General features: G+C 33.6%; 1 protein-coding gene and 2 long non-coding RNA genes across 4 annotated transcripts; 2 read left to right on the top strand and 1 right to left on the bottom strand.

Moving 5' to 3' along the window:
- Nucleotides 1-1,687: 1,687 nt before the first annotated feature.
- On the top strand, nt 1,688-15,345 carry LOC146918201 (uncharacterized). 2 transcript variants are annotated; one of them, XR_015016057.1, is made up of 6 exons: nt 1,688-1,951; nt 2,120-2,189; nt 3,669-3,732; nt 12,695-12,889; nt 13,502-13,571; nt 15,051-15,345. It is a non-coding gene; the product is annotated as an uncharacterized LOC146918201 (long non-coding RNA). The 2 variants fall into 2 exon arrangements; XR_015016056.1 differs by having other exon boundaries at nt 12,695-13,333.
- On the top strand, nt 8,796-11,379 carry LOC146918202 (uncharacterized). The gene is made up of 2 exons (XR_015014268.1): nt 8,796-10,060; nt 11,082-11,379. It is a non-coding gene; the product is annotated as an uncharacterized LOC146918202 (long non-coding RNA).
- Nucleotides 15,346-16,824: 1,479 nt separating the features above from the next.
- On the bottom strand, nt 16,825-18,855 carry LOC146918200 (putative serine/threonine-protein kinase PBL9). The gene is made up of 6 exons (XM_085717380.1): nt 18,698-18,855; nt 18,255-18,559; nt 17,978-18,113; nt 17,720-17,868; nt 17,509-17,623; nt 16,825-17,323 (listed from the first exon to the last, which is right to left on the bottom strand). The coding sequence occupies exons 1-6, from the start codon at nt 18,753-18,755 to the stop codon at nt 16,989-16,991; spliced, it is 1,098 nt and encodes a 365-aa protein (XP_085573506.1). The 5' UTR covers nt 18,756-18,855; the 3' UTR covers nt 16,825-16,988.
- Nucleotides 18,856-24,971: the final 6,116 nt, after the last annotated feature.

Genomic DNA, 24,971 nt, shown 5'->3' with positions numbered 1-24,971 from the left:
ACACTACAAAATCCAGGTTATTTGGAATTTATGCGAGGATACTAGTGGATGTTGACATGTCTGAAAAACTCTTTAATTCAGTTCTTGTAGAGAGGGAGGGATTTGCTTTCCCGGTCGAAGTTCAGTATGAAAGACACCCTCTCTTTTACTCTCATTGCAAGAATATAGGTCATAACATTCAACAATGTAGGAAATTGGGTGTGGGAAACAGTAAGGAGCCAATTGACCACAACAAGAGACAGGGATTTAAGCAACAAGCTACAAAATTCAATATTGTGACTATGAAGGACATACATGGTAACAATACTACCACCGAAGCTGCTGATCCTCATGTCTCTAAGACGCCATACACAGTCTCACACTCTGCTGATTTAATAAGGCAGGAAGCTCCATTCATTCCAATTGCTCAACAAGGATCCAAAGGTTACTCTGCGAGTCCTTCTTTCACAGTCCCTGATTTAAACGGTAACAGTCAATTTGGAGACATATTGGATGCTAATAATTCTACAGGAGTCCCTATCCTTTCTGGGAGGCAAGATTGCTTGTATGACCAAAATCTTGTCCTCCATAATTCCTTTGACATACTTGATGCTGAGAAGGATGGGGATAATGGAGAGGCTATTTCTGATGACAAGGACTCTTTAGAAGTCTTATTAGACATGCCGGAGGCTGTCAAATACCTTCCAAAAGAGATCCTCAATGAGGGTGTTTCTCATGGGACTTCTACATGTTACAAGGTGACTGCTACTTTTCAGGACGAGCCTATTGTGACTGTCGTTATGCCCCCTGTGACACACTTGAAGCCGAATGATGGGAGGCTAGTTTTCCCCATCCTTCCTTCAACCTCATCATTGCAGGATGACGTAGCTGGGAGGTAGTCATTCCCTAGTGTCATCTCTGCGTCTTCGGAGACAGCTTTGGATCCTGCTGATATATCTAGATGGGCTGCAACGCCTGTGTTATCTCCGGTCCCTCTGTTTGTTCCTCAAAACAAAGAGCAGCTTGTCTGCAATATAACAAAGCAAGTTGATATAAACATTTTGCAAGCCAACAACAAACTCTTCAACACTGTTGTTTACCCTTCTGCTACTGTGTTGCTTGATAAAGTTATCAGTGATCAGGCTGCAAAGGTGAATGGTCCAGGAAAGCCTATTGAAGACTCAGAGAAAGAGGAACTTACTCTCGAAGGAATCCCTATTGAAGGTTCTAATAGTGCAATTCAGGTTGAGGCTTTGGAAACTTGTCATGATCATAACAAATTTGAGGTCACTCAAAGCAATAAGGGTTGGGAAGCTAGAGAGAAACGTTTGTCTTCTCAAAATGATATGTCTGGTCCCTTGGTCACTTGTACTGCTATGGCCATGCCTCTCACTAGCTATTCAGCTTTGACCTTGGAGAAGAGGCCTTTTGCTGCTCATACTGCTATGGCCAATGCTTCTTCTAAGAAAGCAATGGAAAGTGTTAGAGTGCTTAAGAAGCTTTGGGGGGACTTATCATCTGATGAACAAGAGAGTGAGGTTGAAAGTGATAGATATGTTGTTGGCATCACAGAAAATGAAACACACCATTTCATATAAAGACATATTATATAAATAAATAAAAGAAAGTAATTAAGTATGAGAAGTAATAATAATAGATATATGTAGAACTTACCACACACACACACGTGGGAGAAAAGAAAAAAGAAAAAAAAACATAACTTTCCCTTTCCTTTCTCCTCTCATTCCCGTAGCTCTCTGTCCCTCATTCCTTTTCTTCTATTTTTTTTCCTTCCTTTCCCAAATCAACCAATTTCATCACCAAATCAATCATCCTTAAGAATAATTGATCATCTAAGTAAAGCAACTTCATATTCAAGCTCTATTGATAGAATTTTGGGGGTTAGGGTTTGTGCTATGAAGTAGAAGGAGAATACCCATATTGTCAGAGTTGCTCATTGAGACTCTTTGAGGTATATTTATCAACTTACAATTCAATTAGTGTTTATTTACACATGAAGATTCGTTTAGAAATTATTTTGTAGGTTAGAAGGGATAATATAGGGATTTTATGGTTAACTCTAGTTAGAGAAGTGGTAGAATGAGTTTCTAATTCATTAGAAAATATTATTGATGTTCAGATTCGGTGGAAATTGCTCCGGTGGTCATTCAGAAAGGCATCACTAGGAATTGAGTTCTTTCGTCATATCTGTGAGTTGATGACAATCATTATCACTTATTTTCATTATCGTTATTATCTATATTTTGTTGAATTTATATGTTAAAGTATTTATCAAATTAGGGAACACACCCTTTGAACATTTTCTCGTCATTGTTATATAATTTCAAAGTCATCAAATTTAACTATACTCTATTTGCATTGCAAAAGATTTGAAATTGAGGTATGGTTGCATATACTCTGACTTGAATTTTGAGAAATGGAGAAATACGGTTTTGAGATATATGTTTTTGGGAATTTTCGATATTAATATAAACTCAAATTAGGCTACTTATGATTTATACGTTGACTTGAAAATGAGATTTGATTTGCACATATTTTTGTGCACTGGATTAATATGTTCCGGGAAATACATTGTTGTGATAATTCCTACTTTTAATATGTTAGTGAAACTAGTTTTGATATGTTCTAAAGTATGGTTTTGAAGTTGTGTTTTTCGAAGATTTTGATATTAATATGGACTATAATTGGATTTGAATTTGGATTTACCTATGATGATAAGTAGTAGATTTTCGATTGAGTTTTGATGAACGTATTTTGACTTAAGTTTCAATATGTTGTGAAATATGGTTTTAGAGACATTTTGAAAATTTTGTTTTGAGAAAAATTATTATTATTGCGACGACCTAGGTGCACCTAGTATGTGATTTCAATTAGGTAGTTACTCCGTTAGATGGAGCCGCCCCTATGGAAAGGCCACCGTTAGGAGGAGAGGGCTATCAATGAGAGGTAAACTACCTAATTGAAGATGTTTTACACTTTGTTTTGAGTCGAGAGAAAAGAGCTATCCGTTAGATGGAGCCGCCCCTATGGAAAGGCCACCATTAGGAGGAGAGGGCTATCAACGAGATGGAGCTAGTTCTCGATTCACCCATTTTGATTATTTCACTAAATTGAGTTTACTATACTTTAAAAAAAAACATTTTTGTTTTGAGTCGAGAGAAAAGAGCCATCCGTTAGATGGAGCCGCCCCTATGGAAAGGCCACCATTAGGAGGAGAGGGCTATCAACGAGATGGAGCTAGTTCTCGATTCACCCATTAGATTATTTTCACTAAAGTTGGATTTTTATACTTTCTTCAAAGTTGATTATTTTGGTATTATTAACTGGAGTTTGATTTGATATTCTATTGGGATTTGATTCTTTTTTCAATATACGCGACTTCTATATTTTCTTTAAAGTTGTGGATTTGGGTTCACATTTTGTTTACGGCATTGGAATTTTGACATAATCTTATTTGGTTTGCTAAAGTTACAAAGTTTTTTCGAATTTTCATGGGACACTTGATTGTGAGTTTATCATATTTTTATACGGGTACTAGCTTTGTAAATTAAAATTAGATTTGAGAAAAGTAACTAATCGTGCTCTTGCGTGTTTCCCTTCTAGTTGGTGGTGGTTGTTGTCTCTCACTAAGTCCATGTGACTTACTCTTCTATTTTCTATTTTTTCAGATTACCAAGTAGCTAAGTGGGAAGCTGCTAGTAGATTCGAAGTTCAGTGGTGTCACTCTTTTTGGTAGGCTTCCTTGATGAATGTCTCTATTGTTTATGTATACGTTGAGTCCAAGTATCTGCAGCTATTTGGAGTTTAGAAATGTCTCATTTTGAGTTGTACAAATATGTTGAAATGTCACTTTGAAATTCTGGTTGATGATGATAGTTTATGAACAGGATCTACATCTTGGTAATGTTGAAAATATAGGGGTTACTCTGTCGAAATTTTAGTAAACATGATTTTGAATCGAAAGTTAGCTTGAAATTTTATTTTTTTTTATTCTTTGGTCATCAGGCTTGCCGAACTATGAGGTATTAGTTCGTGCGCCGGTCACGATTAGTGTCCTTGGGTCGTGACAAAGTTGGTATCAGAGCTCCGGTTGTAGGTCCTGATAGCTGCAGACATAGAATGAAAATAGATTCTTGCTGGTAAATTGTGAACCGCGGCACCATTTACTTGCAAAAATTTGTTAGCATTCTATGGTAGTCTCACTTGTTGTGCAATCCTTGGATTTCTTTTGGTCATTGATTTGTTTCACTCTGTTTGTCATGATTTGTTTCACTTGTTCGTCTTGTCCTATATTTGTTAAATTTTCCACCCACCACTTCGATCTTAACTAGAAGGGAAATTAATTGCTTATGAGTTTACTGCCTAACCCTAAGACACTAGTTAAAGAGGTCGTTGTTTAGGTCGTACTCGTGGTCGATTTAAAGCTGATGATGGAGGCCGCGATGTTCACGTCGACGAACGTGACTTGGTTACATTAGTAACTAATGTTGTAGTGACTAGAGGAAGACGAACTTTGCAAATGTTATTGCAACAATTTGTTGGGGTTTCTGTTGGGAAGAAGCTTGTTAGTTTATGAAAAATGAATTTTGATGGTCAACAAATAGTTAATTAGTTTGAGCAGCAGGTTACACGTCCATCTAGAAGGATTGGGGTTGCTATAGCAATATTCATCTTACTTACACCCTTACTTTTTCTAATTTCAGTGGGCGTAAGATTCACCACAATTCATCAATGGTCTAAAGAGTTTATGAAGGGCATTAGGATGCTCAAATTTAAGGATGTGGGAGTTGACATAATATAAGTTGGAAGGTATGGTATATGACTAGTTTGATATATTTACACGTGGAAAACAAGTAGGATAACCTCTGTTGGGATGAAGTGAGACATCTCAAGTGTTTATGACTCGTTTTCTTCTAGATAGTGTTGAAGATGGATTCTCTCAAGGGTATGAGAGATTGAAACTGAGGATATATTGATTTCAGAGTAGAAAATCTGTTTTACAGAGCTTCCAACAAACATTCCTCGTCCAATCAAAGGATAGGTGTGTGTCAAGTAGTTCTTTTGAGGATTAAGGGAATACTCAATTGGATTCTTGTTGGATCTAAATGTACTACTTTGCGGAGGTTTCGAGCTTGACACTTTAGATTAGGAAACAAAAGTTTTAAGGGAGGCAGTAGACAGGACTCTCACTAGAAACGAGTTGAACGACAATACAGTAACTATACTTATCGTGGTGGAGAAGTTATATTTGGTTATTAAGGACAACAAATAGCAATATGACGGAAGGATGGTTCTAGTAGACAAATTTAGGCATAGTGTAGAGTCGTAGATAAGATCATGGATCATGTAGATCATCCACTTCCTCCTAGAGTAATTTTTAATCTATATCGGGTGATTCGACTATGGTAATGTTTTCAAAAAAAATGGTAGAGTATGCTTTCAATATGTTCAAGTAGGTCATAATAGGAGGAATCATCCTCGAAAACTACGACACAACCATTAGCTAGTCTTGTATGAACAACAATAGCTTTAGTATTTTTTTTTTATTTTTTTAGAATTTGAGTGTGAATTGGTTGTTCTTTGAGCATTTTTCTACTATGTTGAGATATTAATCACTTTTCTACATTTGAGGAAATTTTGGTTGGGTACCATATAAATTAACCTCGGGTTTAGGAGCTAAGAAGTTTTTGCAAAGAGGTTGTCAAGGATAATTGGTTTTGATTATGGATATACAAGTGAGTAATGAAGAACAATAATTGTTCAAGAGTGTGTGAATTCCTAATATTTTTCCTGAAGAATTTTCTAGATTGTCTCATGATAAGAAAATTAAGTTCTTTATAGACTTGGTTCCGAACACTCAATGACATCCATACTTCTTGATCAAATAGTTAACAAAATTTTAGGTGTTAAGGGAGAAGCTACATGATTTTCTCAATAAGAGCTTTATTCGCCCAAATTATTTTTCCTTTAGAAGCGTTGAGATTGTTGAGTGGTGACGTTCTTAATTATTCTGAGAGTAAAGAAAGACATGATCCACACTATCTTGCACATGATTAGGATGCAGCAACAATCACTTTAGCTCATAAGATTTGGAGGTATTGCCTATATAGAGAGACTTGTGAGTTATACCGACCATATTAGTCTCAAGTATACTTTTCAGCAGCGTGAGTTACATTTTAAGAGAAAGAAAATGGACGAAGCTCTTGAAAGATTGTGATTACTCGATCTTAAATCTTCCCCCCAGAAGGGCTAATGTTGTTGTAGAAGCTTTGAATAAGAAATTCATGGACAATCTAGATAGCATAAGTGAAGAGGCTTATAGTTAAAGGATTTCAAGAACCGAGGAAAGTGAAACTAAAATTAGGCTTGACAATTCAAAGGCATTATTATCCACTTTCAATTTAGTTCCACCTTAGCTGAGGATGTCAAGATGGCTTAAGGTCAAGAGTCGAACTTGATGAATATGGTAGGTAATGTGATGAAAAGTAAAGTTATAAAATTCTTAGTTGATTTCGATGGTGTTTCGTGGTTGAAGTCTTAACTATATATTCCAAATGTTGGTGATTTAAGGAGAAATATATTAAGAGTCGGTTCTTCATTATTGTTATACCATTCATCTAAGTTCTATTAACACTACAACAAATTTGACCTTTGGCAACGAAACTTTAGCCCACGGCTGAAAAAGCGCTGCCTAAAGGATAATAGGCGACGGATTTTTACCTGCTGTGAAATTTCTATAACTTATTTCGTGCCCAGTTAACAACTGTTGCCTATTTATATTAGGCCACGAATCTTTAAGCGTGGTATTAACGTAGCCGTCGCCTATTCCTTATAGACAACGACTTTCAATCGTTGGTTTTCAAACACTTGGTAAAAACCGTGGTCTTTTCGTATTTAGTAGGCAATGAGTAAAAACCATGGCCTATGCCTCTTTTACCCACGATTATAAAATATTATAGACCACGGTTACATAACCGTGGCTTTTATATTTGCAAACCGTGGACTAAAATATTTCTCAGAGTCTGCTAATTCTCCCTCTTTAAATTTTTAGATTTCTTTTAAATTTTTGTAATAATCTCCTTATACTAGGTTTTTCTTTTTTAATAATACAAACAAAATAACAAATATAATATTTTTTATTTTTATTGTTTCATGACACCAACAATATATAACATTACTATAGAAAATTTATTTAAATGTATAATTGGAATAATATTTTTTATTTTTATTGTTTCATGACACCAACAATATATAACGTTACTATAGAAAATTTATTTAAATGTATAATTGGAAGAATGAAAAAGTTCGTCAAGCAACTTCTTTTCATTTCTCTACACGTGTAAATTATAAATATTAATTTTTTTTTTATGAAATTTTGATTTTGATTTAATTTAAATTATATGGATAGATGTCCATGACTTTTTTTTTATGGTGGCCAGTTTGAACCCCGGACCTTGCATATTTTTATGCATTATTCATACCAACTGAGCTAAGCTCACGAGGACAGATGTCCATGACTTTTAAATAGTAAGAAATTATGCTTATTTTTTTTTATTAATATGTTTCCTTTTTATCAAAACTATAATAAAAAAATTATCTTTTTCAACACTGAGAATATAACAATTTTAAAGGAGAATTAGTTTAAGGAAATAATTGAAATAATGAAAATCCAATCCGAAAAAACTATTCCTTTTTTATATTGTTGTAGAAAATCTATATTTATACTATAAATAAAGAAAATAAACTATTTTGGGTTGTCTTTTTCTCCTTTCAATTATACCCTTAAGCAAATTTGAGTATTTTGTTGGTGTCATTCAAAAAGATAAGAATTTTATTATACTTTTTTTAAAGATATTTTGTTTTTTTATATTCTTAATATCATTGCGTATCTTTTTAAATGTAACAAAAAGTGCAAAATATTTTGTATCTATACATATAATTTTAATTAAAATTTTATAAACACTATTATTCATAATTTATTCGCATTAGCGCAATAGAAGAACACGCAGATGGACACGAAGTGTTTGTTACACTTTGTAAATGATAAATAAAAAAAAATGGACATATTGTTTGTTACACTTTGTAAATGATAAATGAAAAAAAAATGGACATATATATACTCATATCATGTTTGTTACACTTTTTCTTTCAAAAAAAAAAATGTTTGTTACACTTTTTTTTGCCCACATTTTCTTTTTCCAATAAATTTGATATGTTATATTTCTCTCGTAACAAACAATTGTCAATTAGCATTATCTTTTTCTCCAAGAAATTCCTATTTTTTGCACACTTTGTCTATCTCACTCGTAACAAACAACTGTCAATTTTAAGATAACAAGAGACAAACTTTGTTTAAAAAAAACAAACTTTGTTTTAAAACTAAACTTTGTTTAAAAAATAAAAACTTCATTTACAAAAAAAAAAAAACTTTAGTTTTCCAAATATATAACATTAATTAGTTTTATTAAAAAAGAATAAGAGTAATTAACAAACTCTATAACTAACAAATCGTACCCTTAAAACATCAAAATGACAATTAAATATGAACGCAAAGTCCGTGCTAAAATGACATTAACAAGGAACAGGAAGTAGTATAGATAATTATAATAATTGAAAAAAATATTTTTTTTGACAAAAATAATAATATGAGTTGTCAAATTCATCAAATGATGTATTTTTATTAAAAAAACATAATTTATCAATTGATGTGGCAAAACATAATTGGTTAAATGTGTAAAATAAGTTTAAATAATAAAATAAAAAAATACAAGTTGTAAACAATCACTTTTCTTCTCACCCAGAAACGTAAAACGCGTGTAACCAAACAAAAAGAAACGTAAACTCTCACAACCTCCATCTCTCCTTCATCCTTCCTGACTCTCGTCTTCATCCATTTCTCACTCTCATCTTCATCGATCCTTCAACAAAGAAAAAGAGCTCAGATTCATCATTCTCTACTTCTCCCTCCGCGAATTGAATGGATTCATGGTTAGAGCAACTCTTTCGTCGTCCTCCACTTCTCTCGCCGTGAACCACCGCACTGGAGTACACTCTGTCAACATGTGCTACTTCCCTTTTAATAGTAAGTCATCTTCTCTGATAAACTTCTCTGTTTATGCTTCAAATTGAAAAGCCCCTAATTCTTCCAGATCCGAATTTGGCCTTGTTTGAGGTAATTTTTTGTTATTATGATAGCTGAATTTGATCCTTGTTTTGATTTTCTGTAGGAAATTGAAAACCCATATTGGATTCAAGTCCTAATTTTCCCTTTTTCACTCAAATCCGAATTTGAAGTATATTTTATTAAATTTTCTGTTTAAATTGATCCCAAGTTTGATTTTGATGTAGGAAATCAAAAGAGCCAATTTTAGTCTGAAATTTGGACTCTAATTATTATATTTTTGTTTTGATTTTTGAACCTGTTAACTTATCCTAGTTGAAGAAAAAATATGAGTTGTTCATTTGACTCTATGTGGTAAATTGGTTAATTAAACAATTGAGGTTATGAGTGAAGTAATTATGTTACAAAATAATTGTTAATGATTCTCACGAGGAGTAATAATTATAAATTATATATATGTATTACTATACTACTATATTACTACTAAAATAGAGTAAATTACTAAGGGTACTATAATAAGTAGGGGTAATTAGCAATATAACAAAAAACATAAGTATAAGATCAAAATTTAGCAATATATATGTCATTTAGCAAATAATATCACTGTTTTTGTGTACATGTACTAATGTACTATATCATTTATATACGAGTTTTGGCGGCTTTGTCGGTGTTTCGGATGTTGCTGGTCTAGATTGATCTTGTGTTTGGGTTGTGGAAAGGTTGTTATTCCCGTGGCATCAACTAAATTGAAGTGGCTTGCCTATTTTATTTTTATCCTTGAAGAAACACAAAGGATTGAAGCTTCAAGATCCAAAAGGCCAATCTTTGGTTTTCCAAAATCCAAAAGATGTAGATAATATGATGAGACATGCTTTACACGGTTATAATAGTCCAACACCACGTTCAGCTACACCGACCTACACTTTGGCTCATCAAAAGGTATAATTTAATCATGTTCAGTTTGTAAATATAAAGAAAAGATTCCCAATTTGTATTGAACTCTAATTTCCCATGGTCTTCTAAATCCGAATTTTAGCATTAATTTTGTGTTTATTTTGACCTTAGAAATTACTTTAGTTGCTTACACTTCTAATTTTGAGTATAAAAGCCATCAACTCACTTTTTTTTTTTTAAAAAAAATGTTCTAGTTCACATTTAAATAAGTAAGAGAACAACGCAAACGAAACTAGAGAATCTCGAAGTTAGAGATTTGACTCATTCAATTGTGAATTTTTATAAAAAGAGCTAGTGAATTTTGAATTAAAAATTGTAGCTATCAACTTTATAAATTGATTCTTTGTTTTTAAATTAGTGGGACATTGATTTTGAATTTGAATATAGTGTGACTTATTAAAAAAAATTATATTTGAAATAGTGTGGCTTATGATTTGGAATTTTTTTATATTAGTAGACGTTGATCAAAAATTGGAGCTAGTAGACATTGATTTTGAATATAAAAACAAGAACATTGAAAGCTCCAAATCAATTTTAAAAAATTCACCTAGTGTAGGGTTGACATTGTTTAACGTCACTTTAGCTCATCTTTAACGGGATATAGGACCTAAGTATAGCTTGTAAGTTAATATGAATTGTTTATGTCATTAGGACCTTTCTTGGTATGTGCATTTGTTTTTAGACTTTGATCTATAGAGGTTGGAATGAGAGTTAATGTCGATATTAATCCCGTGTTGGATCGAGAAATTGTGAATTTAAGGTTGTCCCTTAACGTATTTGAAATTAATTAGTAATTGGGTGTTGGACAAGCGACATAAATAAGTCCTTTGTAATTGAAACTAAGTTGATAAACTATGTTATTGAATTCCTACTTATTGTAAGGTTCAATTTTTTCAAATAGTTATAGTGTCTTGGGCATATGTCGTATATCCAAACTCAACTTAAACATAACATGATTAGTGAATGAATTAATGTGTGTTTTTGTTGGTTTAATTGTGCATTGCAGATGTGGGAAGATTTGACCAATTTTTTCATCGTAAGGCCAACAACTTTGAGACACTAGCATTTTCATCTTGTGATGCTATTGCACAAGCAGCTAGCTTAAGGGCTTCATTATCTGATGTAGTACAATTTCCACATTCACTAGCACTTTCCATTTTAGAATGAGATTACAAGTTAAGAATGTTATTTGTGAATATGTTTATATTGTATATTTAACTTTAGAAAGAGTTGAACTTTATATACTATTGTTTGTTGTGAAAATTCTTCTTTGATGTAGTGACTAAAAGTGATTGTTTTCATAACTATTTTAATATAGTTGTTTTAAATAAATTTGATAATTGTCAATTTTAAAAGACTATCATGAGACACAAGAGTGGATATATAAGCAAAGTATCCTATTGATTGTGTTTAAGTAGCAGGGAATAAAAAGCAAAACAAAATTGTGTTATTTTTTTTTTTATTAAAATGTGAGGCCACGGTTTTATATATGTGGGTTAAGTAAATAGGCAACGCTTTATACATTTTATCTATCGTTGTTAATTTGGAAACCGCAGCCTTAAACTTTCATGAAAACCGTGGAATTTAGATGCATTCAGACGATATCCGTGGCTTATACTTTAGGCAACGGCCGTATATACCACACCCTTATATCCGTGGCCTAAACGTTTAGACAACGGTTTTACGACTTCAATCCACGTTTTTGTGGCGTTGCCTAAAGCCAAAAATGTTGTAGTGTAAGATGTACTAATACTTGAGATAATTATACCGTTGGAATTTGATGAAGAGGGATGTAACGTATTTTGTCTTTAAGTGTTCGGTGTGCTAGTAAGTAAAGGTTGAGCCTTCAAGTTTACTTCATCTTGTTGGAGCACGTGAATGAAAGTGGGTACGCGTGGCTATGAATTTCACTACAGAGTTATCTCTTTCTGAAAGAAGGTTATCACTAGGTGCATGTGATTATAAATCAATTGATAAAGTTGAAAATATAAGATGAAGGGGCTATACGCTTTATTTAGAGGAAAATTTATTTTTGCATGATTTGTCTAAAGTATGTTAGCTCTTATTATGGGGTTGAGTTATTTGGAAGTTTTTCCAAGCTGCATTGAGAACTGTTTGGATCTTAGTGCAACTTTTCATCCTTACACTTATGATCAATTTGAGAGGACTACTGTGCTTGTGTTCTTGATCTTGGAGGGAGTTGTGACTGATGGTTTCCTATAATGGAAGTTGCATATAAATAGTTACTAATCTAGTATTCAAATCACATTGTTTGAGGTTTTGTATGATAGGTTGTGTAGGCTTCCAATATGATGGTTTAAAATGGAGAAATTAGAGTTGATTCAAGATGTCATTCAAAAGGTTGAATTGACCCGAGATTGTTTAGTAACAACTTAGAGTAGGAAAACTATTATGCTAACTAGAGGTGTCGTCCCTTAGAGTTCAAAAAGGGGGAGAAGGTATTCTTACATGAGATTTTGGAGTATTTGAGCTTTTGAAGAGTCAGACTTGTAGCTTATCGTTTGGTATTTTAACTGGATATCTCAAGAGTTCATCATGTCTTTCATATTTTTATGCTTCGAAAATACATTTACGACTTTTCTCATGTGGTTAGTAAAGAAGATGTGCAATTGGATGTGAATTTGTCATACACCGAACATCCGGTAGCTGTAGTAGATAAGGAAGTGAGACGTTTACGTTCAAAAAAGATTGTTTCAATGAAGGTTCTTTGGAAAGGACCGTCCGATGAAGAAACAACATGGAAACCTAAAGAAGTAATGTGCGCAAAGTATCCATACCTGTTCAAAAATCAAGGTTAGTAGCTAAAATTCGAGGACGAATTTTTCTTAAGGGGGGAAGACTGAAACACACCATTTCATATAAAGACATATTATATAAATAAATAAAAGAAAGTAATTAAGTATGAGAAGTAATAATAATAGATATATGTAGAACTTACCACACACACACACGTGGGAGAAAAGAAAAAAGAAAAAAAAAACATAACTTTCCCTTTCCTTTCTCCTCTCATTCCCGTAGCTCTCTGTCCCTCATTCCTTTTCTTCTATTTTTTTTCCTTCCTTTCCCAAATCAACCAATTTCATCACCAAATCAATCATCCTTAAGAATAATTGATCATCTAAGTAAAGCAACTTCATATTCAAGCTCTATTGATAGAATTTTGGGGGTTAGGGTTTGTGCTATGAAGTAGAAGGAGAATACCCATATTGTCAGAGTTGCTCATTGAGACTCTTTGAGGTATATTTATCAACTTACAATTCAATTAGTGTTTATTTACACATGAAGATTCGTTTAGAAATTATTTTGTAGGTTAGAAGGGATAATATAGGGATTTTATGGTTAACTCTAGTTAGAGAAGTGGTAGAATGAGTTTCTAATTCATTAGAAAATATTATTGATGTTCAGATTCGGTGGAAATTGCTCCGGTGGTCATTCAGAAAGGCATCACTAGGAATTGAGTTCTTTCGTCATATCTGTGAGTTGATGACAATCATTATCACTTATTTTCATTATCGTTATTATCTATATTTTGTTGAATTTATATGTTAAAGTATTTATCAAATTAGGGAACACACCCTTTGAACATTTTCTCGTCATTGTTATATAATTTCAAAGTCATCAAATTTAACTATACTCTATTTGCATTGCAAAAGATTTGAAATTGAGGTATGGTTGCATATACTCTGACTTGAATTTTGAGAAATGGAGAAATACGGTTTTGAGATATATGTTTTTGGGAATTTTCGATATTAATATAAACTCAAATTAGGCTACTTATGATTTATACGTTGACTTGAAAATGAGATTTGATTTGCACATATTTTTGTGCACTGGATTAATATGTTCCGGGAAATACATTGTTGTGATAATTCCTACTTTTAATATGTTAGTGAAACTAGTTTTGATATGTTCTAAAGTATGGTTTTGAAGTTGTGTTTTTCGAAGATTTTGATATTAATATGGACTATAATTGGATTTGAATTTGGATTTACCTATGATGATAAGTAGTAGATTTTCGATTGAGTTTTGATGAACGTATTTTGACTTAAGTTTCAATATGTTGTGAAATATGGTTTTAGAGACATTTTGAAAATTTTGTTTTGAGAAAAATTATTATTATTGCGACGACCTAGGTGCACCTAGTATGTGATTTCAATTAGGTAGTTACTCCGTTAGATGGAGCCGCCCCTATGGAAAGGCCACCGTTAGGAGGAGAGGGCTATCAATGAGAGGTAAACTACCTAATTGAAGATGTTTTACACTTTGTTTTGAGTCGAGAGAAAAGAGCTATCCGTTAGATGGAGCCGCCCCTATGGAAAGGCCACCATTAGGAGGAGAGGGCTATCAACGAGATGGAGCTAGTTCTCGATTCACCCATTTTGATTATTTCACTAAATTGAGTTTACTATACTTTAAAAAAAAACATTTTTGTTTTGAGTCGAGAGAAAAGAGCCATCCGTTAGATGGAGCCGCCCCTATGGAAAGGCCACCATTAGGAGGAGAGGGCTATCAACGAGATGGAGCTAGTTCTCGATTCACCCATTAGATTATTTTCACTAAAGTTGGATTTTTATACTTTCTTCAAAGTTGATTATTTTGGTATTATTAACTGGAGTTTGATTTGATATTCTATTGGGATTTGATTCTTTTTTCAATATACGCGACTTCTATATTTTCTTTAAAGTTGTGGATTTGGGTTCACATTTTGTTTACGACATTGGAATTTTGACATAATCTTATTTGGTTTGCTAAAGTTACAAAGTTTTTTCGAATTTTCATGGGACACTTGATTGTGAGTTTATCATATTTTTATACGGGTACTAGCTTTGTAAATTAAAATTAGATTTGAGAAATGTAACTAATCGTGCTCTTGCGTGTTTCCCTTCTAGTTGGTGGTGGTTGTTGTCTCTCACTAAGTCCATGTGACTTACTCTTCTATTTTCTATTTTTTCAGATTACCAAGTAGCTAAGTGGGAAGCTGCTAGTAGATTCGAAGTTCAGTGGTGTCACTCTTTTTGGTAGGCTTCCTTGATGAATGTCTCTATTGTTTATGTATACGTTGAGTCCAAGTATCTGCAGCTATTTGGAGTTTAGAAATGTCTCATTTTGAGTTGTACAAATATGTTGAAATGTCACTTTGAAATTCTGGTTGATGATGATAGTTTATGAACAGGATCTACATCTTGGTAATGTTGAAAATATAGGGGTTACTCTGTCGAAATTTTAGTAAACATGATTTTGAATCGAAAGTTAGCTTGAAATTTTTTTTTTTTTTATTCTTTGGTCATCAGGCTTGCCGAACTATGAGGTATTAGTTCGTGCGCCGGTCACGATTAGTGTCCTTGGGTCGTGACAGAAAAGGATGAGGAATATACTCCATGTACCTCTAAAAGACAAAAATGGAAAGAGGACAAGAGTTGATAGTAAGGAAGGAATTCAAACTCGGTCCAAAAAAGGTGCAAAAAAAGACATTCAATGAAGCTTTTTGGAAGATTTAGGAAGCTGGAATTTGGCTGTTCTGTTTCTTTTTAGAGTTTCTGTTTCAGTAGCTATGTTTTCTTTGGCTTCACTATAGTAGTTGCTTCTCATTCATTGTTTGTTTATTATCTTTTAGGCTTGCCTTTCTTTAGCCTTGCTTGTGTATTCTCTTTGGCTCAGGCCTCTCCTGACTTTTATTGCTTTCTTTTGCCTTTAACAAAAAAAAAAAAAACATGGAGGGCGACAAAGCTGTCCTGCATGGGAGTCTTTCTCCTGGAGATCGAGGTAAATTTGTTTAAAAATTATGCGAATTGAGTTTTTCAATTTCTTTAATTTTTTTTTTAGAGTAGAAACTGTCAAATTTCTTTAATTTAAAGACTCTCTTGAATTACCCAAATTATAGAGATTCTTATCTATAATTTCTTGAATTAATTGTGCACGGAGTAGTTTCTTTATGCAAGTTGGTTTCCAAAGACTCTCTCTCTAGAATTTGTCAGCATCTATAACACGAAATTAATGCATTCAAAACCCGCTTCTCTTTATACAAACTTTCCCAATTCCAATTCCCTTTGTTTTTTCATCATCTTGAAAATCATGTGATCTATCTTCCAAAGAGTACCAAACAAACAACCTCAAACTTTGTTTATACTAGGTAGTTCTAAAACACACACACATAAGACACATACATATAGTTATTAGATACACCTTAGTGTTGAGGAAGAAAACAAATAAGCTTATATTATATAGTTTTCTTCATTCATAGATACAATATTTTTGTGAGACACCAATTAAGGTTTTTTTGATACAATGAAAAATCACTATGCTGCTGCCGGTGCCGTCGACAACGTCGCCAGAGAAGGGAACAAGGCATGGAATTCAATTGGAACAAAGGTAGGAGTAGTTGATCAAAACAGAAAATGATTTTCCATATTCCCTAGTATGATCAAGAACTCCCTTAGTGGCACTCATATATATACTCATTTGGTGTATGTTTACATTCAGTTTATTACTTACTAACACCATAAAACTCATGTTTTTCGTTCCATCTTCATGAAAAGACTAAAAAAAATGTCAAGGGGGGAGACTGATACATTGAAAGGTTACTACTAGAAATAATTCATGCATCTCAATCAAAGACATAACATAATTTGTTCTATGTCATAAATAAGTATATTATTCAATTGTAGCTTTGCACAGTAATTGATGGAAAAAAAATTTGAAACGGAAACACAGATGGATGGAAGTAAATGTATGCCAAACATATAACTGCTTTAAATTATAGTATACCTAATAGATTCTACAATAATCAAATTCTTTACATTGAAGAATCAGAACGTTTTCACATATGATAATAACTCATTTTATGAAATCAAGTCAATCAAAAAAAAATATGCATTCTGCAACTAGAGATTAATCAGCTTGGCAATCCACCAATCGTGCCATTGGAATCTTTAAGTTTCTCCAAAGAATACACCAGCTCATTGATGTTTGGCCTCATATTCAGAACTTCAGATAGACATCGATTTACAAGGTCAGCTACTTTCATTGCTTCACGCAATGAGTATTGGCCTTTTATACGCGAATCGATAATTTGAGTTATCGTGTGTTTATTTGTGAGGAATGGTTTTACCCGATAAACTAAACAACGCTTCTCTATAGGCCTATTTTCATCATATGCAGGTTCCCCTAACATGATTTCCAAGAGAACAACTCCAAAGCTATATACATCACCCGTTTTAGTTTTGCGACCTTCACAAAAACGACAATGGGCAATAATGCCAATATATTAATTTTACATTATGTACTAGTAAGATGCATGAATCATTGCTGAATTTATACGTAGGGATGACCGGTCTCATCAACTATGTGCAAGGCATGATCATATGGTTAAATAGGTAAACTTGTTGATACTGGCTTGAAAAAGATTGACATACCTGTGTGGAAATACTCAGGTGGTTTGTAACCTTCCACGTCGTCTTCCATTACTCGATGTTCCATATCTTGTTCATCTTTTGTCAACCCAATAACAGATAGTTTTGCATTGTAATTCTGCCATTCAAAGAAAATAATTTACAAACCCATAGTAATCAATTAAATTCCCCATCTCTAATTAAGCTTATAAAATCAATTTATTAATCTGCTTACATAATCAATCAAGATTTTAGAAGTTTTCAAGTCTCCATGTATGACTTCGACTTCATTACTGTGAAGAAAGGCAAGACCCTTTGCAACATCAAGAGCTATCTTTAAACGTGCTTTCCAAGGGAGCGTCGGAGAGTTAGAACCGCGCAATCCTTAAACAATAGGGAGGTCGACATGAGATTTTGAGCGACTAACTAGTATTGAAATTAACTAATAAAATAAAAAGTTGACAACAGTCGAAGGATGAAAATAGTAACATACTTCTAAACAAATGATTGTCCAAACTTCCCCTGGCCAAATATTCATATACCAAAAACCAGTGGACATCCTCTAAGCAGTAGCCAATCAATTTCACAATATTAGGATGTTGCAGCTGCCATAGGTTGTAGATTTTTGTCTATAATAAAGTAAGAGAACTAATCACGTCAAAATAAACTATTTTGCTTTATATTGAAATAATTGTCTTAAATTTAACGAGATATTCCTTGCTAACTTCAAATTTTATTATCTTTAAGACAAGTTTGTGAATGAGACTCACCAACCATTCACTCTTTTCGTAGCTGTACAAAAATTTGTTATTCCACTTCACAGCAATTGCCAAACCAATACCTGGTTTAGTGGGGGTGAATGTGTGCTCATCGATCCACCCCTTAGTTACACAACCTTTGCTGACCAGACAATCGTAAGCGAAGTTTCTTGTTGCCTTTTTTAATTCGGTTAACGTGAAACATTTTAAACCGATAAACTCATCCTCAGTCCTAGAAGTTAGGAGCTCATATGAAGAGGAGGGGGAGGCCTTACTTCTTAAACCATTCAAAATACCACCAACCTTCGAATTCAAACCTGTCCGAGTCAAAATAAAAACACAACTCATCACATATTATCATTCATCTGATGCGACTACTTATGTCATATTCTTACTGGATAATAAACTTCAACTATTGTTTTATTTTCGTTTCATGCCAAAGCCGCAAAATTGACCTTTATGTGAAGCGGGCTGCCTCTCAGTTTTGATGCTTGCACTTATGGAGCCACCCATGAATATATAACTATGATTTACCTATGTGATGCTCTGCCGCTAATCGACACACAATCGTAATGAAGATCTCGCCTTCTTTCGTTCTCAGTCAACCCTTGTTCTTGTTCCTGCAATAATATTCAAGGTTCATTGAAACCTCGCATTGAAATTCAACATTTTTATTTTTTTTACAATGAACATTCTAATCAAAGCACATGAAATGCTAGGATTAGGAAAGTAATTTTACAAGGTAAAGCGCTGCATAATATATCCCGCTTGTATAACAGAAATAAATAAGCAAATCCTTATTATGGACAAATAAGCTATAAAACTACCATATGCACACCCCAATAATATGTTAGAAGACTTGTACCAAATTTAGGAAATAAACATTCACATATCAAAATATTATGTTAGAAGAGCTTGTTCATTCAATTTTTTCAAACTAAATAATCGAGAAAAGAATTTAGCGTTTAAAATCAGGAAATAAACATTTACATATCAAAACTAAATTCTTATTGAATCAGGAAATAAATTATACGTCATAACTAATAAACAAGCTCTAAATTAGTTATGACGTATAATTTATTAATTAGTAACTTAAAAAAAATGAATTAAGAATTATATTTATTTCATTTTTTTGGCAAATTACTTGGGCTGTAATATGAATTACTCATCGTCACTACTCACTAGGAGTCAACAAGAAGAATAACATACCTCATTTTCAATTGTTCAAAAAAACATACCTCCTTTTCAAAAAGAAGACCTCTAACCCCTCAATTATTTTTACAGGATAAACATCTTTTAATCACTAGATAGTCACAAGAGAATATTTGAACAATTCTAATCCCTTTTTAATCATCATCTATTTCAATTAATTTACTTTTAATCTGTAAATACAAAACCCCCTATTTTTGTTTTTTTTGTCAAGTACCCTAGTGGCTGGAGCTCACACATCTTAAATGTGGAGAAGTGGGGCGTCAGGGGTTCGAACCCCTGCCCCTGCATAAATTATGCAATGTCCCTGCCAACTGAGCTAAGTTCACGGGGACCAAAACCCCCTATTTTTATCCCCCACGTAGAATGATAAATGATAATTTATAGTCAACAACAATATTTGTGGCGACGATCTTACTTATCAATTTATTTCTTATACGAATTTTGATACACTTGCAAAAAACTTATTAGTCTTAAATTCAGCTTAATTAGTAAAAAAAAAAAAAAAACACAGATCAAAATTGCATGATCGACAGGAAGTGTTGGTAGAGATATCAAAGAGAAAGTTTTACTTTAGTGAATGAATGTAGACTGCAAAATTAATCAAATATTAATATGTATGAGTTTAGAAGATGATTTAGTGACCAACTTGCATAATGCTTGCACTTCCTATGGAGAATATCACAACAACTACTGTAGTTCATCAACAAAATCAATGATTTAATGACCAAAAATCACCACAACAAAATTTTCTACTATACACAGCGTCAATATATATAACAGAGAGCAAGTTTACACATTAAAACATGTGAATAGTGTCATAACAAAAATTAAAATACCAAGAGAAACCCATGATCCATATAATCAAAATTAATAGACAACCGCAACAAGAATAAACCTCAGAATTAATATTAGTAATAATATTAATAATAACTATTTATAACAAAATAAATAACTATTAAAAAACCCAATAAAACAAAATCATAAAACATTAATTGCGGATAAATCTCAACAAAACAAAAACACAAGAAAACTTTGAAAAAAACTTAAAAATCACCTTATGATAGGAAACAAAACTAATAGGACGTTAAGAAAAAGTGTGTGTGACTCAGGGAGATGGATATATGCCGTATAAATAACATATTTATAGAAACTAAATATAATGAAACAACAAGATTGGGAAATAAAAACTTTAAGTAGTGAACACAGCTAAGGAGTCTTCCTTGCTATAAATGTGATAGACATAAAAAAGAGAGACCAATTAAAAAGTGTAAGAAAATTGGTTCTTTTAGAAGGCAAAGGAGTTGAATTACGCGGGTTCTGTCTGCTTTTAGAATTTTAGAACCCTATACCATGTGACTCTATACTCTAAGTTTGAAGAGATCTATCTTATAAATAATTTTAGCTTTGAATGAGTAGAAGGGTCCAATTTTCTTTTTTTGCTTCAAAAGCTTTGACATTAATGTTTTTTTTTCTTCGGAAAATTACTCTTCTCGTTTATGAAATTGTTCATTCCCTTATATCAGCAACAGTTAATTTCTGCACGGTATTTTTCAACAACAGTTAACTACCCCTAGCACTTTTAAGATAAGTTGAACCAACTTCAACAACAGTTAACTACCGCTAGCACTTTTAAGATAAGTTGAACCAACTAAAAAGTGAATGAATCGATTTTAAATGTGTCAGCGGCAGTTAGCTGCCTTTGAAAAATACCTGCCGGTAATACAAAAGCTTTGAGTTGTATATATAATATGTGTGCTTATAAGTCTGTAGCAATTTTTTATCAATCGATTTTTTTTATAAGTCCGTACTGATAAACGATGTTTGCTAGCACCAACCGGGTCTATAAGTTGGCGAATGCCGGCTATCAACATAGAAAGGATAACGTGTCATCAACTCCCTGCACCATCAACAACAAGCATTACCGAATCTTTCGAGTCCAAAAACATCCAAACTAACCTCTTTCGAGTCGACTTAGATCAGACCAAGATTCTTGAGAGTGACGAGCGGATTCGACCACCAACACGGTAATTAACGAATCCACATCACCAACCATTTGATGTGATAACTACGGACCGAACCAGATTCCATAGTACAAACATTGTCGTTGTGTCTGTCGACGAACCAAACCAGGAAAACTGCAGACCTCATCAGATATGGAAGAATCAGAAATCGACAGGCGGTGCAACAACACAACAACGAGGTCCCGACAGCAAGAAAACCAACTCAGCACCTTGAATCGTTCCTTCTTTGAAACAGAGTGAACGCATACAGCCGGCGAACGAAACAATATAACAGAACCTCGAACCCAGTCACGGCGGCGCGATTCGAGTGAACCCAAATCGTCGGCGCTACCGACGGACTAAAAGAATCTGTGCCAAAAACCTGCACGACCGACGAACCACCGTCGAGAGAACAGGGGTGAGATACGATATGGATGGCATACACGATGGTATATATAATTTTAATAAGATTTGTGCAATGTTATGATAAATTCACATTGTGAAGATCACAATCTGTAATTCACATTGCAATGTTATAATAACTATTGTGATAAAGAAATCGATGATGCCATGGATAATTAATGATATCAAGAGAGCCTGGATGACTATTGTGATTATGTTTTAACTAGGCGTTGAGTTGGAATGTAGGACTATCGTGTTCTAGTTGTGCTTTCAAAAACTTAATATGAAATCGTTCTCAGAATATGAATTTCTATTTTAGTTTCAACAAATGTTCAGTATACATTTTCATTTGGACAATTCAATATTTAAGCTCACAAATATGTGATCATCGACCAAGAATCAAATGCTTAATACCTAGATCTTGACATGTTTTTTTGGTGACGGGATCGCTATACTATTTTCGAACTACAATAGGTACCATATAATATCATGGATGTCAGACGATTTTTGACTGGATTTGTTATGAAACTGTCCCTTAGGATTGGTGGAAGAGTCACATGTACCAAATTGACGTTTAAACTATAGCAATGGAGACCCAAGTGTTACAAAATAAAGAGGAAGAGGAGATTACTTGTGATGCAAGTAATCTCACAAATGAGGAAGAAGAAGTTACTTAAGGATCAAGTAACTTGAATATGCCAGCTGGACTTTCTGTTATGGCAGTTAGATGAGTAGCATTAGTATATGATTAGTGTATGATAACTACAATAGACTCTCATTAGTCTATAAATAAGTGTATACACTTTGTATCATTTGATTTGATTCATTAATAAAGTTTTTCACTTTCATTTCATTTTCTCTCTCTCTCGAGTTTCTTGTTATGGTATCAGGAGCCTTCTCTTTGGGGAAGGTGGTTACGATTCAGTTACGCACCGTTTCCGCCATGGATGCGTGTTTCTGAAGCTTTTTCAAGCTTCTTTCCTTTTTCTTCTTTCTTCTCGTTGAAGATCCTTTCTTTTTCGTATCTCTTTTCTCATCTTTGTGTTGATTCCTGAATCGTTCAGATTTTGATTTTCTTTCAATCAATCATGGTTCGAAATCAAGATCCAACACAAGATTATTCTTCACCTTACTATGTTCATCCCAGTGATGGACCTCATTCAGTTGCAATCAAGCCTCAATTGAACACGTCCAATTATCAAGCTTGGGCGCGTGCTATGCGCAGAGGTCTTGGTGGCAAGAACAAGTATCAGTTTGTAGATGGAACAATTCCTCCTCCTACTGATAATGATTTGAATTTTTCTGCATGGGAACGTTGCAACAATCTTATCCACTCATGGATCATGAACTCTGTTTCTGATAGTATTGCACAGAGCATTGTGTATATTGATAACGTTTCTGACGTTTGGAATGAGTTGAAAGAACGTTTTAGCAAAGCTGATCACATTCGTGTTTGGAAGCTCAAATCTAAGATCAACAATCTCAAACAAGGTACTGGTTCTGTTAATGACTATTACACTGAATTGAAATCTCTTTGGGAAGAGTATGATAGTCATAGACCTACACCTTCATGTGTTTGCCCTATAAGATGTGTGTGTGCTTCCATGCGAAATGTTAAAGAATTTAGGCATGAGGATCAAGTGATTCAGTTTTTGAGTGGCCTTAATGAAGTTTTTTCCATTGTTCGTACTCAAATTCTGCTTATGGATCCATTACCTCCTTTCAGCAAAGTTTACTCTTTAGTGGCTCAAGAAGAAAGTCATGAAGGTATTGATGCTATTGATGATAGTAAAGTCTTGGTTAATGCTGTTGAAACCAAGAAACCTTATGGTAGAGGCAAGGGATCCATTTCTCAGGGAGGGAAAAGTGGTAGACAATGTAGCTTTTGTGGTAAATCAGGTCACACTATTGAGACCTGTTACAGAAAGCATGGCTATCCTCCCAACTATGGTAATGGTAGATTCAACTCTAATGCAAATTCTGTGCAATCTGAAGATCCTGATGAAAGTTGTAAAGGATCTACTGAGACTGCTTCTGGTTCATTGCCTGCATTTACTAAAGAACAGTATGACAGCATTCTTGCCTTAATTCAATCCTCTAAGGTTGCATCTCCTCAGTCTTTGGTAAACCAGGTCAGCACTTCAGCTTCAATTGGTCATACACCAGTTGAAGCATCTACTTCAGGTAATGCTTATTGTTCCCTACCTGTTGCACATTGCCTGGCCTGTGTTAAATCTAACTCCTGGATATTAGATTCAGGAGCAAGTGATCATATTTGCTTTTCTTTGAACTGGTTTACTACATATTATAACATTGAGCCTACCAATGTTAAACTTCCTAATAATACTATTGTTGTCACTAATATAGCAGGCACCATCAGTCTCACACCTCATTTAGTTTTACATAGAGTTCTATATCTCAAAGATTTTTCTTTTAATTTGATTTCAGTGTCCAAACTATGTTCCAGTTCAAATTGCACTTTACATTTCTTTGACAAATATTGTGAATTGCAGGATATGACTTCTCAAAGGAAGATTGGTTTGGCTGATCTATGTGAAGGATTGTACAAACTAAACCTTGAAGCTAGCATGTCAAGAGTCATGTCTGTTTCAGTTGCTGATCCCAATATCATTCCTTCTTCAGCTCTTTGGCACTATAGGCTAGGGCATTTATCTCATTCTAGATTAGCTATTATGAATAAGCAGTTTCCTTTCCTGCAAACTGATCCCAACTTAGTGTGTGAAACTTGTCATTTTGCTAAGCAAAAGAAACTTCCCTTTTGTATCAGTACCAAAAGAGCAATCAATAAAATGGATATTTTGCATTTTGACATTTGGGGTCCTCTTTCTATTAAATCCATTCATGGTCATAGTTATTTTCTTACTGTTGTGGATGATTATAGTAGATTTGTATGGATCATTTTATTGAAATCAAAATCAGAAGTTCAATTACAAGTTCAAAACTTTATACTTTTTGCAGAAAATCAATTTGATTGCAAGGTTAAAACTGTCAGAAGTGACAATGGTCTTGAGTTTGATTTACAACAATTTTATGCTTCAAAAGGAATTTTACATCAAAAATCTTGTGTTGAAACTCCCCAACAAAATGGGAGGGT

Source organism: Medicago sativa, chromosome 6 (genome assembly GCF_051527215.1).
Source record: "Medicago sativa cultivar Bolivia chromosome 6, Bolivia_mono, whole genome shotgun sequence".
In the NCBI taxonomy this organism is placed as follows: Eukaryota; Viridiplantae; Streptophyta; class Magnoliopsida; order Fabales; family Fabaceae; genus Medicago; species Medicago sativa.
This window is presented reverse-complemented; position numbering and strand designations above follow the sequence as displayed.